The following is a 15,502-nucleotide window of genomic DNA, read 5'->3' on the forward strand; positions in this document are numbered from 1 at the left end:
CACCAGGTTGCAACTAGATGCCCCCAACACCCCCAACTGAGTTGTGTCACACAAGGACGAATAGATGCTGAAATGCAAGGAGCAAGTGGCAGATGAGATCCATGAAAAAGCTAAGATACTGGGTTAAGAGATAAGAGGAACAAATAAATTGATAACCAAAGAACTTCTATAACTTAAATGATCAGGAATGATAAAGTGAAAAAGGTGACTACAGGATAGAGGGTGTATCTAACTGACATTGTCTCCTTTTTCCAATCTTGACGACAGTAATAAATACCCAGAAATACTGTCATTATCCAATACTCCCAACAGTAATATGGATGGCCAGTGGCAGCAGCTAGTGTAAAAAGCCATAGTCTTAAAATAAAAAGTTGAGCTGAGACATGCCTGTAACATGGAAACAAGGTGTAGTTTGAAGATAGTCCCAAATCTGCCTGAAAGCTAAAGCCACAGTAGGCATTAGACAGTCCACAAACAGACCTATTATTAAATATAAAATTTAACAAAGACCTTAAATAGCCAAGATCCAGGTAGGAAAAGAGTAAGAGTTAAAATGAGCCTGAATAGTATAAAAATGAGAAATGTTGAGTGCTTGGCAAAAACACTTTGGAAGAAGTACCTGCAAATTCATGGACTTTATAAACCTATTTATAGAAGATTACTAATTTATTATTTTTGTCTCTCAAATTTTCTTATGTATCAGTAAAATATATTGTTCTCAAATGTACAAATGCCAAAATCCCATATCAATAAACACTTATTTTCAAATATAAAATACACATCTATCTAACTTCATAAGATTTTATGAGATAAAATATTTAAAAGAAGTATTAGTTATAAAGTCCAGAAATATAAAAAGGATACAGCATCCATAGCTATGAGATGAAACCTTCTATTTCTTGCCTCTTCCCTGTTAAGACAAATATTATTTAAACTAATTCAAATGTCTATATTTCATTAGTACAATTAAATCCCCAAATCCCTGGGTTTACAAAAACACCTTAAACCAAAAAAAAAAAAAAAAATTATACTAAAGTGCCATACCTATCCAGCAATTCTGCTGCAACTTGTTTATGGACCACCTTCCCATGTTTTTCTTTCTGAAATGGCTTTTTGAGCAGTAAATCATCTTCAGCTGTCCTAGTTTATTAAGAAGAAAAATTATTAGAAGAGTTCATTTTTCTCAAATGTTGTTCCCTCTTTATTATTTTCATAGCTGGAATATGTTTTAAAGAATTCAACCCTTAAAGACTCACTGACCTTTAATGTGACATTTTACATCTCCCTCAAGAGCTTAATTAATATCTTAACTTTATTTAGTGTCTATAAAATGGACAAGATGAAACTAACAAATGCATGGGTTCTAGAGTCAGACCACCTAGAGTCCTTGGTTCAAATTTTGGCTCTGTCATTCACTATCTTAAATTACTTACTCTTTTTGTGCCATAATTTCCTTGTTTGTAAATTAGAGCTAATAAAGTTTTCAGTAATTGATAACATGGAAAAAGAAGGACTGATTATAGATGATACAGACCATAGGTGATCAGCCCTAGTTACATAAACAGATATAATCCTAGAGCACACAGGACTATCCAACTGATTTGCTCAAACTCTATTCTTACACAGTAATATTTCTGAATGAAAAATCTTGAAAATGTAGAGCATTTTCATTTCATTACATATAATTTATTATACAATTACTTCTATTCTTTTAGTTATCCAATGAAGACTGAGTACCCAACAAAAATGTTCAGTCCCAATTAGTATGCTTAATATACTGCTTCCAGTATGAAATAATAAACCAATTTTTATGAGTTTGGTTAATAAGAATCAGCCAACCACTCTAAGTTAATGGATGAAACTGTTTCTAAGCACTGGCAGCTGAAAACAATGCCCCAGCCACAGCCGCTCCACTAAGATACTGTCTCCTTGTATGGCTCAGGCTCTATCTGCTAATACTTCTTATCCGTTCTATTCAATAAAAATTTCCATGAGCTCCTTCCCCTGGCCACTTAGTCTGCTCATTCAGAAAATCTTAAGAGTCCTGCTGCTTCACATTCTCAACTTCCACATGATTTTTATCTTGAAGTCAAGTTCCAGCAAAGGGACAACCAACCAAGCCCCTTCTTAGCTATGATAGTGGCAAGAGTCTTTGATAGCTGAATGAAAAATAGATGCAATAGAGAAAACTAAGAGCTTTCATTGATTTCCCTGTTTCCCTACGCTTCCCTTCTCAGAAATCCCTTCATAGCATAAACTCTACTTCCTTATTTTTCACACAACCATTTTCAAATTTTTGAGTCAATTCATTATAGTGGTTTTTTTTGTTTTGTTTTGTCTTTTTGGGCCGAACCCATGGCATATAGAGGTTCCCAGGCTAGGGGTTGAATCGGAGCTGTAGCTGTCCAGCTGCGCCACAGCCACAGCAATGCAGGATCCGAGCTGCAGCTGCAGCTGCAGCTGCAACCTACACCACAGCTCATGGCAACGCTGGATCCTTCAAGCACAGAGTGAGGCCAGGGATCAAACCCATGTCCTCACGGGTTCGTTAACCACTGAGCCACAACAGCAACTCCCATTATAGTTTAATGAACAAAAATTCATTTGGTAGGTCATTGTTGTCTTCATATGTAAACATAATCCAAAAACTCTCAACATTATTTATTTATATCTCATCTCAAATCTAGAAAGGATCACAAACACAGATCAATAAAAACTTACCTTTTTTTCCTTTTGCTAGATTCTCCACAGTGCTCATCATCACTAAAATCAGAGTCATACCCTCCATGACCATGCATCTGTAAAGAAGTATAACCAATAACTTAGAAACTAAGTTGCCCATAGTTCAAAATTAAGTTCTCTTTAAAAGCCACAATAGGAATTCCCATCATGGCACAGTGGAAACGAATCTGACTAGGAACCATGAGGTTGTGGGTTCAATCAGAGCTATAGCTATAGCTCTGATTTGACCCCTAGCCTGGGAACTTCCATATGCCTCAGATAAGGCCCTAAAAAGCACCCCCCCCCCCAAAAAAAGCCACAATAGTGGTGGATATATCACTGTTCAGGGGCTATCTAGCCATCTAAACCTTTCGCTCACTTTGAAGTAACAGACTTACTCCTTCAGAGAATGAATTATGTTTTTCACCTTAATTACCACTAGGCCAACAAGTGAAAGAAACCATTCTTTGATCTTTCCATTGAAAATCAGGTCTAGAAGCTGGCATGTCACTGAAAACAAGGCTCAGCAATGCTTTTCCTGACTCAAGAGTAAAGACAGTTGCTGTGTATTTATCATCAACTTTGTTCCAGGCATCATGGTAGATTCTTTACAAAAACTGCTTCTAATTCTACAAGTTAGGAATTATTACCTCATTTCAGAGATGAAGAAATCAAATGACAAGCAATCGACTACACAAAATATAATTTCTCTGGGCAGGCTCCTTATGTTCTGGGAGCTTGTTTCCCCCTCTATAATTACATCAGGCCAATCTACTTGAATCTTAAGCTCAATGATCTCAACTACTACAAAATGCCTCTGGAACATGTTAACATTTTGATTACCATATTCCATTAGACTTATTGGATTTGTGAGTAGGACAATCAATTGACAAAGATTTTCCTATTCTCTTTCCATATGTGTAGAGATTTCCTTTTTCTTGTAAACCTAGTTTCTTCAAGGTAAGACACCTTGCCCTTTGTTCTAGACAACTTTAACTTGTTTCAATTCACTTTTAAATCAAAATTATTAGAAATACTGAAAGATCTCAATCGTCCCTGACTTGTGTTAGAAGCAGCACCTGCTTTCAGTATTACATTGAATTTGGGACACACATTAATGGGATTATTTGACTACTTGTCATAAATCCCTAATTCATATGACTACAAGGAACCAATCCTGGTCAAATGATAGATCAAACTTTTTAAACTCTAATATTCACTAGAGTAAGTACAGCATGAATAGGAAATAAACCCCTAAATTTCACTGCACTGGACCTAAGAGAAGAGATATGTTTCTAGTCTTAGCTACCTTGAATAAATTACTTCATTCTTTGGGCTTTATGTGCTAAATTAAACTATCCTTACATCCTATTGAGTCTGTGATCTTTATAATTCCATTTTCAACATGGAAATTTTTAAAAAGTATATGAGTGTGTATGTCTCCTCCCTGTCCCACAGAATTCTAGAAAGGCCCTAGCCAAAGTCAGAGGCGAAGGTTTAGGCCACAGTAATGACACACCTGGATCTCATACCTTTTGCCATGTCAACTTGCTTCAGCTGTTTCATCATACCTGTTAAAACCATAACATCCTCTCACGCCTTGTCCCACGTCTCCCACTTTCCTCACATCTTGATGGAAGACAACCATTGTGGGGAGCTTAGAAAGATGTTCTGGGATCAGCCTGCCAGAATGCAAATCTTGGCTCTGCACTTTTCAAGTATTCTTTAGGCATGCTCCTTAAGTTCTGGGAGCCTGTTTCCCCATCTATAAAGTGAGGCTAATAGAGTTCCACTTTCAGAGGCCGGCGCATTACTTGAGTTACCACATATAAAGGGTTTTAGAACAGTATCTGGTACAGTAAAACCCTGTCAAAGGTTAACTACTATTGCTATCATCAGCTTGTTCCCTCATCCTATGACACCACCTCCTACCCTTACTACCCCTGTCTTCCTTTTCGCTCACCTTTCCCATACCCATCTGAACTCAGTGGTTGCAATAAAAAGTTCTCACTCACTTCAGGCTACGAATCCACCTACAAGGGCCGAGAGAAATTCGAGAAGAGAGACGCCGGGTGTCTCCAGAATCTGCCATAAAAATACATTAAAAAATAAAAATTTTTTAAAAGAAAAGGAAAGAGAAAGATAATCAACTAGTAGCATAAGAGACACAACTTTCGCTGCCCTTCTTTCCGACTCCAAATACACTCACCGCCCTTCTCACACACCCCTTCCCCTCCTCCCAGCTCTGCCAAGTGGGCCCACAAAATCGTGGTTTGCAACAGCGACCCACAGTCTGAGCGAGCCGCTGCTGCACCAGCCTGGTCGCCGCTGCCACGCAGCCTCGCCACAAGCCGCCACCACAGTCACAGCTTGAGCGGCCGCTGCCGCCACCACCGGCTCTCTGCCTCTCCCTACGGGTCCCGACTGGGCGCTACTTCCGGTCTGGTTCGGCCACGCGTCTCACTTAAATGACACCGTTCTCAGGCGCGCCAACCTTGTGCTACAGAGATAACAGTCCCGGGAAACAAAAGCAGCGGAAGAACAGGACCGGGGGCAGGGGGAAGGCGGAGGCAGCATCCTTCCATTTCCATCTCAGGAGCACAGCATCTAATACCGTGTGGCACTGCTCACACTAAACCCACGCCCCTAGTTTGGAATTTTGTTTTGTTTTAGAAGAAACTCTGCCTGCATATCACCTGCCATCCTCTTTCTAGTAACCTTAGTAACGCCTCCTCCCTCAGCATCTCCATCTCTGATCTGCCTCTCCTCCCCCTTCTCCCAATAAACCAGTTCTCATAATTAGAACAAAAATAGCTTTCCATCGCTTCACCACCCACACAATAGATGCTATTCCAAATGCGGTGCTGGTGGCAGAGGAGCTCATCGAATATGTGAAGAAAGGAAGAAGACAGAAGAGCGGCGATTTCGCCGAGTCGCGAATTCTCTGCCCACAAATGACTTGGCACAGGTGAACAGGGATCCAAAATAGTTACTAAAGACAAAAAAGAAAGAAGGGGAAAAAAAAAAAAAAAAGGAAATGCAGGCAGGAAAAGTTTATTTTTAAGCTCCACCAGGTTCTCCTATGTTTTACGTTTTCTATTCTGCTTTGCAGCCTAGTTACTGGGGTCCTGTCTTGTCTCCCTCCAGCTGATGCTGTTTATCTTGGCTTCCTCCTCAGTACCCAACACGGTTCCTTGCAAACCATACGCACTAATTAAATGTTTGTTGAATTGAACAGGCGTGCCACTGACTTTCACAGCGGGCTTATTTTAGAGAAAACCTTGGCATGTAATCTACACATCATTTTACATCTTTTTCACTACTAGATATTGTAGATAACAATATCTCTCAGTTCAACGCACGTTTTTATCCCTGGCAGTAAAGTACAGCTATATCCTACTTTACCCAGTGCAGTGAATGCGATCTTAAAAATCTTTACGTTAAACTTAAATACAATTATTCCAAAATACAATCGGATTATATTTCAATAAAAACGTTTATTAAAATATTTAAAGTGGAGTTCCCTTGTGGTAAGTGGTGTAAGCATCCCCCTTTGTCGCTGCAGCAGCTCAGGTTGCTGCTGTGGTGTGGGTTCCATCCCCAGTCTGGGGAACTTCCACGTGCTGTGGGCGGGGCCAAAAAAATGAAAAGCATTAGGAAGCCTCATGATTTTACATTATACTGTATTAAATTATTTTGTCAAGCAGTTCCTTTTTTAGTAAATATCTAAAATATCTATTTAGCTCTTTTGTTTATTATTAAAGAACCAAACACACCTGTATCTGGTATTTAATTTACTTTCTGCTAGTATTTGAGCTTTAATAGCATTTTCCTACCATTCTTAATATATTTTTATCTGCTGCTTTATTTTACTCTTACAGCAAGCCTGTGCTGCATGACTGCATTGTTAGCCCCATTTTGCACATAAGAAATAGAATCACAGAATCCAGAGCCACAGCCCTAGTGAGGGTCTAGAACTGGGAGTACTGGTTTCTCTACAAGACCTACAGACTTGTTTCTCTGTCTGTCTCTGTCTTTGCCTCTCTTTCTCTGTCAAATTTTGTCTTTTTTTCTCTCCTCTTCTTTTCAACTCATTAATTGTGCAAGAAATAGCTTCTGGTTCTAATATTTAAGAATTTCATATCTGTTGCTACCAGATCATTCAGCCAAAGATTTGCATGTCTTCCTTTGAGGCAGCAGTTATTGAAAGAGAGAAAATATATATTAAGGATAGATTATATGATTTGAACTAAAAAACAATTAATACACTATGAAAACTTACCTGACTAGGAATTCTCAAGTTATAATTATAGCTCAACAACTATAAAAAAGCAAATCGTTATTAAGTGCCTACTCTGGACAGAGCACTGTCCTAGTATCAGGGTTACAGATATGTAAATGTCACCCTTTACTCTCAAAGGTTGACTAGTAATAAAGAAAGATTATATAGAATAATAACAATATATTCTATCATAGATGGCCAATCTGTAAAATGTGTTATTTTAACAAAAATTAAAAAAAAAAAACCCTGGATTTCCCACCATGGTACAATGGAATTGGCAGCATCCCTGCAGCACCAGGACTCAGGTTCAATCCTCAGCCCGGTACAGTGTTTAAAGGATCCAGCATTGCCACAAGTGTGGCACAGGTGGCAACTGTGGTTCAGATCTGATCCTAGCCCAGGAACTCCCTAGGCTGTGGGGCAGCCAAAAAAGAAAAAAAAAATCAATAAAAATTTCCATGGATAACAATGCTGTGCAACTCAAAGCAAAAAAATACTATGACAGGTATGTGGTGGGGGGGAGGAAACTTGGTCCACACTTATCTCCATAACCCTCCTCCCACACACACACCCTTGTTGGCCTTCCCTAGACAGACAGACAGACAGACAGACAGACACACACACACACACATACACTGCTCTGGGAAACAGTATAATAAAGAACTCCAAAGTCAGCCAGACCCACAGACAAGTCAGGTTTCTGCCACTTACTAGCTAGGAGATCTTGGGCAGGTTTTTAATTTGTGATCTTAATTTCCTCACCCATAAAATGGAGATAATAAATAATAGTACCTAGCTCACAGCAAGTTACGAGGTTTAAATGTAATGTAGCTAAAATACTTAGCATGATGCCTAATTCATAATAAGTACATAATATTACTTGAGAAAAGTAGCATTTATTGAGGAAATTCTTTCTTGTGATTAACAATTAACTGCTTCTTGAGTATGGCCTAGAAACAGATTTACACATATATAATCCCATGATTAATGGCATAGCTTTAAGAATGGAATTTTCAATAAATAGTTCTGGGTCAATTGAATATTACGGCTAAAAAAAAATGCTGATTCCTACCTTGATTCATACCATACACAAAAGTCAATTTCAGAGAAAACACTGGAAAACCTCTTTGTGATATTCCATGATCTCTTCCTTAGGGCAGGAGAAATTTTCTTAGCTAGGACACACAAAAGGCTAAACATAAAGGAAAAAGATAAATTAAGGACTTCTGCTCATTTAAAAGACTATTAAAAAACGAAAAATTAAGTCACAGAGAGAAAATATTGCAGTAGAATATTCAATGAATTATCAGATTATATGAAGAACTAGGTAAAAGGCAGAAACCCAATAGAAAAATCAGGAGTTCCTGTCCTGGCTCAGTAGTTAATGAATCCGACTAGGAACCATGAGGTTGAGGGTTCAATCCCTGGCCTTGCTCAGTGGGTTAAGGATCCAGCGTTGCCATGAGCTGTGGTGTAGGTTGCAGTCGCTGTTCAGATTCTGCGTTTGTAGGCTGGTGGCTACAGTTCCGATTCGACCCCTAGCCTTGGAACCTCCATATGCCGCCAGAGTGGCCCAAGAAATGGCAAAAAGACAAAAAGCCAAAAAAAAAAAAAAAGAAAGAAAAGAAAAAAAGACTTGAACAAACAACTCACAAAAAAGGATGCCCAAAGGGCACATAAATATGTGCTCATCTTCATTATCAGAGTTATCAGAGAAATGCAAATGAAGAGTACAATGCACACCATTACACACCTATGAGAATGGCTAATGGGAGAAGACTGATCTAGTACTGATGAAGATGTGGCAGAACTATAACTTGTATATACTGCTGGTGGGAGGATAAAAGGGTACAATCACCTTGGAAAAGGTGTTCAATAGTACCTACTAAAGCTAAACGTACATACCCTGTGTCTGATATATTTCATTCCTCAGTGTTCTTTCAACAGAAAAGTGTAATAAGTTCATCAAAAGACCTTAATTAGAAAGCCCTAGATATAAATAATAGCACTATTTGTCAGTCAAAAACTAAGCAACCCAAATGTTTAGCAACATCAGCATAGTTAAATAAATGGTGGTTTATTCACACAGTGGAATATCATACAGCAATAAAACAAACTACAACTATATTCGGCAGCCTAAATGAATCTCATACATGTAATGCTGAACAAATGAAGCACTGTTTATGCCAAAGAATGCATATGACTCAATCCCATTCCTATAATGATTTCCCTGGTGGATATATGGGAAGTGATTGGAAGAGGGCATAAGGCAGAGGCAGGTGGGCGCTTCTGGGGAAATGATAATATTCTATTTCTTGATTCTGGCGTTCTCTACATGAGTAGTTCATTTCCACCTATAATGTATGTACTTTCATGCAGGTATATCAGACCACAATAAAAAATTTACCTTTACAAAATTTAACTGTTCTGAGAGGATGTTAAAACTTTGACTCTAATTGGCAAATGGAAACGCTGCAATTAAAGCAATTTCAGGCATGACAGAACAGTTTAGGGAGTAGATAGGTGGGGTTTCCCGGGGTCTCAGAATTCATGCCACATAAATGCTTACATTGTCAAAGACAAATTTCCTGTGGGCACAGAGATGGAGGCAGAAGGGGGCCCTGCAAGTGCTGAGAAAGACTCTGGTCAGCACCCAAAGGACTGAAAGCTCCCAGGTCTTGAACACTTGGCATGGTCAGCTTGTACTTCCTGTACATTTATAATCCAGGATCTGACAGAAGGCAGCTCTACAACCTCTGTAATAAAGCTCAGCCCTTCGACAGAGACACAATCCAATAGTTATCTTTTGCAATCTAGTCAAAGGTCAGTCATTTGCTTATGTAAGTGCCTGAAGGAAGCTGTCAGAGCACGAATACTGTGGCTGGATAGATGTTGGAACACAAAGTGGAGAGACAGCAATATACCAGTTAGCCAAGTGAACTGATTGTCATTTTTAGGCCTGTTCCCAGGAGGCAAGAACTGAGACAGGATGTCTGTAATACCCCATACTGAGGTAGTGGTGGATAAGGAGCCTTGTGATTAAGAGATAAGAAGACACTTACCTGGTCAATGAACTTAGAAGCAGAGGTCAGGAACACTGAATGTCACTGGAAAACAGATACACTTATTTTTTGTCATATAATATCTGTGGGTATCAAGATTTCATGCCTCACTCAGGAACGTGCAAAGTGGAAAGACTCATTATAATAATGAAGGTTGATGGCTGTATCCCTGGATCCTTCTTCAAGGACTGGTTAGGCCTGGGCCTATAATCATGGAAAAGACATAATCCACTGCCCCCAACCCAGGTCAAGACTGTGATCGAAGGAAGGAAATTTTTTTCTAACCCTCCAGGTTCTTCTCACTGGCCTAAGAATTAAACTGACGTGAAAAAGATTACCAGAACAAAGTCAAATTTAATTATGTATATACAGGGGTTCATGAGAATACATGTCACATGATTTCACACAAATGCGTGAACACAAACTGATTGAATAGAGAGTGCATTACATAGTCAAGTAAAACATCCAGTGAAGCAGGTCTGTAACGTATTGAAGGATATACATCATCATAATTATGTGGTCAGGCAATTAGACCTTAATAGTAAGCAATTTTAGCTAAATGATGCCTTAATTAACCTATTCTCTGAAAGTAAAACCTCTTTAGTTGTCTTGGTACTGAAGGTGATAATTGGTTGTAGGAAGTGGAAATACTTTAACACACAGAGGTAACATAAATAACTGAATAGGTTCAGAGGAACAGTTGTAAACGGGAGACGGAAGGCTCATGTGCTTCCTTACTTTGGCTGCATAAAAACTACAGCACCCAAAGTAACACTGACATCCATGAATAGAAGCTCCTCAATGAGATACTTTATTGTCAGGAATTTTGTTCCTTAGTGTAGGACGCATACAATATCAACATAGGCCAGAATTACTGGAGCAATCCATTTTTCTGGAGAAGCTGGCAATCTGGATTTTTAGAGTCAATATTCCAATTTTTAATACCAGACATCAAATTCAAGTTTAAAAATAAAAGTAAAGCATCCCTTGGTCCAAAACATTTCTGTGAGCTGAATTCAGCCCATGGAATGCAGACTTCCAAGGAGTAACCCATTGACCTCAAGACTGTTTTTCTGAGGTTGTGGCTTGGAAGCAGAGCTTATGAGACTGACTTGGATGCATTTCTTGGGAATAAGACAGTCTCCTGGTAAGCCAGGCATGAAGACTCCTTCAAGGAAGGAATCAAAAGCCCTAAATAACCACTCAGGAAAGGGGACTCAGGTGGGGGGTGGGTCATGGCCATAACAAGGGGTGGTCTGTAAGTCCCTGGGCAGGAATCTCTCTGCTGGCTGAGAAGCCCAGGGTGTCACCCAAACTGGGGGCATGGAATACACACCCCAGCACACACTGATAATGCCAAATTTTACCTGAGCCCTTTGCTCCTGGGAAACAGTTCTGATTAAAGGAATGTCCTTATTTGTGTGGAAAACAGCTTACTGCAAAGACTCTTCCAATGTCACTTAGATAATTACAAAGAGTAATTGGAATTACTCTTCCAATGTGACTTAGATAAGCCTCAGAGGCCCCTTGTTTAACAAATGACATAGCTACACACAGACCCTCCAATTTCCCATTCTTTCCTAATAAATGATGAGCTGAACTGCTCATCCTCACTAATCAATTGGAACAAAATGCTTGTTAACCAAACTTTGGTTGAGTTCCTTTCCTTCCTCCAAGCCCCTGAATTTTGGCCCACTCACAGCCGGAGCAAGCATAGCCCCTGGTGAGAACAGACTGGTCTCAGCATAAAATATTCTCTGATCTACTGTCTGATCATGACACCCTTTCATTCCAGTTTCCCACCTTTGGGTCTTTCTAGTTCTGTTCATGTCTATTAAAACAAAACCAAAAGCAGGAGTTCCTATGGTGGTGCAGTGGTTAACGAATCCGACCAGGAACCACGAGGTTGCGGGTTTGATCCCTGGCCTTGCTCAGTGGGTTAAGGACCTGGCATTGCCGTGAGCTGTGGTGTAGGTTGCAGACGTGGCTTGGATCCCACATTGCTGTGGCTCTGGTGTAGGCCGGTGGCTACAGCTCCAATTCGACCCCTAGCCTGGTAACTCCATGTGCTGCGGGAGCGGCCCAAGAAATGGCAAAAAGACCAAAAAAAAAAAAAAAAAAAAAAAAATACCCAAAGCAAAGAACCTGTATTTGCCGGCCCTTGAGACATCTGCAGTTTCTCCCTGCTGCAATCGGCCCTCTTCCCTATCACAGTACTCTCTTTACCCCCTAGCAATAATTATTTGAATAAAAATCTCTCCCAACTAAGTCCCAATTTGTTTTTTATTTGACCATGTCCTTATGCGTCCTATACTATTTTGCAGAATTTCTGACAATAATGTGTTTTGTTAAAAACACTCTGTGAACAGGAGTATTAATCTAGACAATGACACCCTCTCACAGGATAGGAATTAAACAGCTGCTGCAGTGACCTCAAGTCACTGGATGGTGAACTGTTGGATGTCAGGAGTAAGGTCACTAGTCTGTCTTGGTTTCCACAAAACCACACTCAGTTTTTCCTCTTCCTCAGTCTATGCCTTCTCAGGATCTCACATTCCGCAGGGCTGGGGCTGGGTGTTCTCTCTCTATGCTAACAGCCATTCCCATGGCTTAGAGGACCATATATGTGCTGATGGGCCCCACTTTATACCCTTTTAGTTGCTGAATAATATTCATCATATCTATTTACCTATCTCACATTTTGTTTATCCATTCATCTGTTGACAGACACTTGGGCTTTTTCTATCTTTTCACTATTGTGAATAATAATGCTATGAGCACAGGTGTACAAATATCTATTTGAATTCTTGCTTTCAGTTCTTTTGATCTATACCTAGGAGTAGAATTTTGGGGTCATACGCAAGTCCTATGTTTACCCTTTTGAGAAACTACCAAACTGTTTTCCACAATAGCTACCATTTTACAGCTCTACTATTGCCAAATTTTAGGTTCTCATCTCGTTACAGAAGTAATTCAGAAAAGAGTTGACAGACAGGATTAAGATGATGGAGTAGAAGGACTGGAGCTCACTTTCTCTCATAAAAGCAACAAAATTACAACCAACTGCTGAACAACCTTCAACAAAGTAGACTGGAAACTTTCAAAAAAAATCCTACTCCAAAAGACAAAGAGGAGGCAGAGACTCAACCACAGAAGTAAGAGTTCTGAGCTCCACATCAGGTTCTTATGCCAGGCATTTGGCATTGAGGGCCAGAAGGGCTTGTACACAGGAGCTCCATGGGACTGGGGGAAATGGCAACTCCACTTTTGAAAGGCACACACAGGCTTTCATGTGCACTGGGTCCCAGAGCAAAGCAGAGACTCCATAGGAATCTGGGTTAGACCTGACTGTAGTTCTTGGAAGATCACCTGGAAAAACAGGGGGTGACTGTGGCTCATGGTGGGGGAAGGATATGGAGGCAAAGTTCTAGGGAGTAATCATCATCATGAACTCCTCTAGAGGTGGCCATTTGGGAAAAATCTGGCCCCACCCATCAGGGCTGAGAAGCCCCAGGCCAAACAACAAACCAGGTGGGAACATAGCCCCACCCATCAGCAAACAGGTTGCCTAAAGACCCCTCAGGCATACAACCACCTCTAATTGCACCCAGACACAAAGCTCTACCCAGCAGAGGGATAATAATAAGGTCCACCTACAAGTGGGCAGGCACCAATCCCTCCCATCAGAAAGCCTATTGCAAGCTCCCATACCAACTTCAGTCACAAGGGGGACAGACATCAGAAGCAAGAGAGGCAACAACCATATTATCTGTAAAAAAGGAGACCACACCAAGAAATCTACAAAATGAAAAGGCAGAGAATTATGACTCAGACAAGGGAACAAGAAAAAAATCCCAGAAAAACAGCTAAATGATCTGGAGATTACCAATCTCCATGTAAAACACTTTAGACTAAAGATAATAAAGATGATTCAAGATCTTGGAAATAAACTGGAGGCAAAGATTGATAAATTACAAGAAACACTGAGCAAATAAATAGAAGATTTAAAGACTGAGCAAGCAGAGATGCAAAATAAAATAACTGAAATAAAAAATTCACTAGAAGGAATCAAAAGCAGAATACAGGAGGCAGAAGAATGAATAAGTGAGGAGGAAGACAGACCTCCAGAAAACACTGACATAGAACAGAAAAGAGAAAAAAGATTGAAAAGAATTGAAGAGAGTCTAAGAGAACTCTGGGACAACGTTAAATGCATCAATATACGTTATTACAGGGCTGCCAAAAGAAGAGAGAGAAAAAGAGCCAGAGAAAATATTTGAAGAGATAATAGCCAAAAACTTCCCTAATATGGGAAGGAATCACTCACTCAAATCCAAAAAGCACAAGTACCACATAAAATAAATCCAAGTGGGAATACCCTGTGACACATATTAATCAAACTGACCAAAATTAAAGACAAAGAGAAAATATTGAAAACAGCTAGGGAAAAGAAACAAATAATGTACAAGGGAATCCTGATAAGGTAATCAGCTGATTTTTCAGCAGAAACTCTGCTGGCCAGAAGGAAGTGGGATGATGTACTTAAAGTGATGAAAGGAAAAAACCTCCAATCAAGATTACTCTAACCCAGCAAGGCTTTCATTCAGATCTGAATGAGAAATCAAATACTTTACAGACAAGCAAAAGCTTAGAGAATTCAGCACAATTAAACCATCTTTATAACAAATACTAAAGGAACTTCTCTAGGTGGAAAATAAAGGCCACAACTAGAAACAAAAATATTACAAATGACAAGGCTCACTGGTAAAGGCATACCTATAGTAAAGATAGGAAGTAATCTACATAGAAATGTGCTACTAAAACCAGAAAGCATGAGAAGAGAAGGGTACAAATGCAGGATACTGGAGATGTATTTGCAATTAAGAGACCAACATCTTAAAACAATCTTGTGTATATATATATATATATATATATATAGACACTTATGTCAAAACTTTATGGTAACTGCAAACCAAAAATCTATGACAGATGCACACAAATAAGAAAAAGCAATCCAAATACAACACTAAATATAGTCATCAAACCACAGAAAAAGAGAACAAGAGAAGAAGGGAAGAAAAAAGACCAGGAAAAACAAATCCAAAACAGTTAATAAAATAGCAATGAGAACATACACATCAACAATTACTTTAAATATAAGTGGACTAAATGCCCCAACCAAAAGACATAGACTGTCTGAATGGATACAAAAATGAGACCCATATATATGCTGTCTCCAAGAGACCCATTTCACTTCCAGGGACACATACAAATTGAAAGTGAAAGGATGGAAGAAAATATTCCATGCAAACAGGAAATCAAAAGAAAGCTCGAGTAGCAATACTCATATCAGACAAAATAGACCTTAAAGAATATTACAAGAGAAAAAGAAGGATATTACATAAAGATCAAAGGATCAATCCAAGAAGATATAACA

The 15,502-nt window shown here is 39.3% G+C and overlaps 1 protein-coding gene across 7 annotated transcripts in view; it reads right to left on the reverse strand.

Annotated features, from left to right (window-relative positions):
* FRA10AC1 (fragile site, folic acid type, rare, fra(10)(q23.3) or fra(10)(q24.2) candidate 1) overlaps positions 1-5,176 on the reverse strand; it is a 44,354-nt gene extending 39,178 nt beyond the window's left edge. For 2 of the 7 annotated variants that reach the window (XM_021072007.1, XM_005671290.3), the window contains exons 1-5: positions 5,012-5,176; positions 4,685-4,806; positions 2,722-2,798; positions 1,045-1,140; positions 865-910 (exon numbers count right to left, since the gene is read on the reverse strand). In XM_021072007.1, coding sequence (XP_020927666.1) covers positions 865-910; positions 1,045-1,140; positions 2,722-2,798; positions 4,685-4,699 — 234 coding nt within the window. In that variant the 5' untranslated portion in view covers positions 4,700-4,806; positions 5,012-5,176. Of the gene's footprint in view, positions 1-864; positions 911-1,044; positions 1,141-2,721; positions 2,799-4,253; positions 4,293-4,684; positions 4,807-4,930 lie in introns of all 7 variants that reach the window. The other 5 variants (XM_005671294.3, XM_013983569.2, XM_005671293.3 and 2 more) reach the window with 5 other exon arrangements.

This window comes from Sus scrofa, chromosome 14 (assembly GCF_000003025.6).
Source record: "Sus scrofa isolate TJ Tabasco breed Duroc chromosome 14, Sscrofa11.1, whole genome shotgun sequence".
Taxonomy (NCBI): Eukaryota; Metazoa; Chordata; class Mammalia; order Artiodactyla; family Suidae; genus Sus; species Sus scrofa.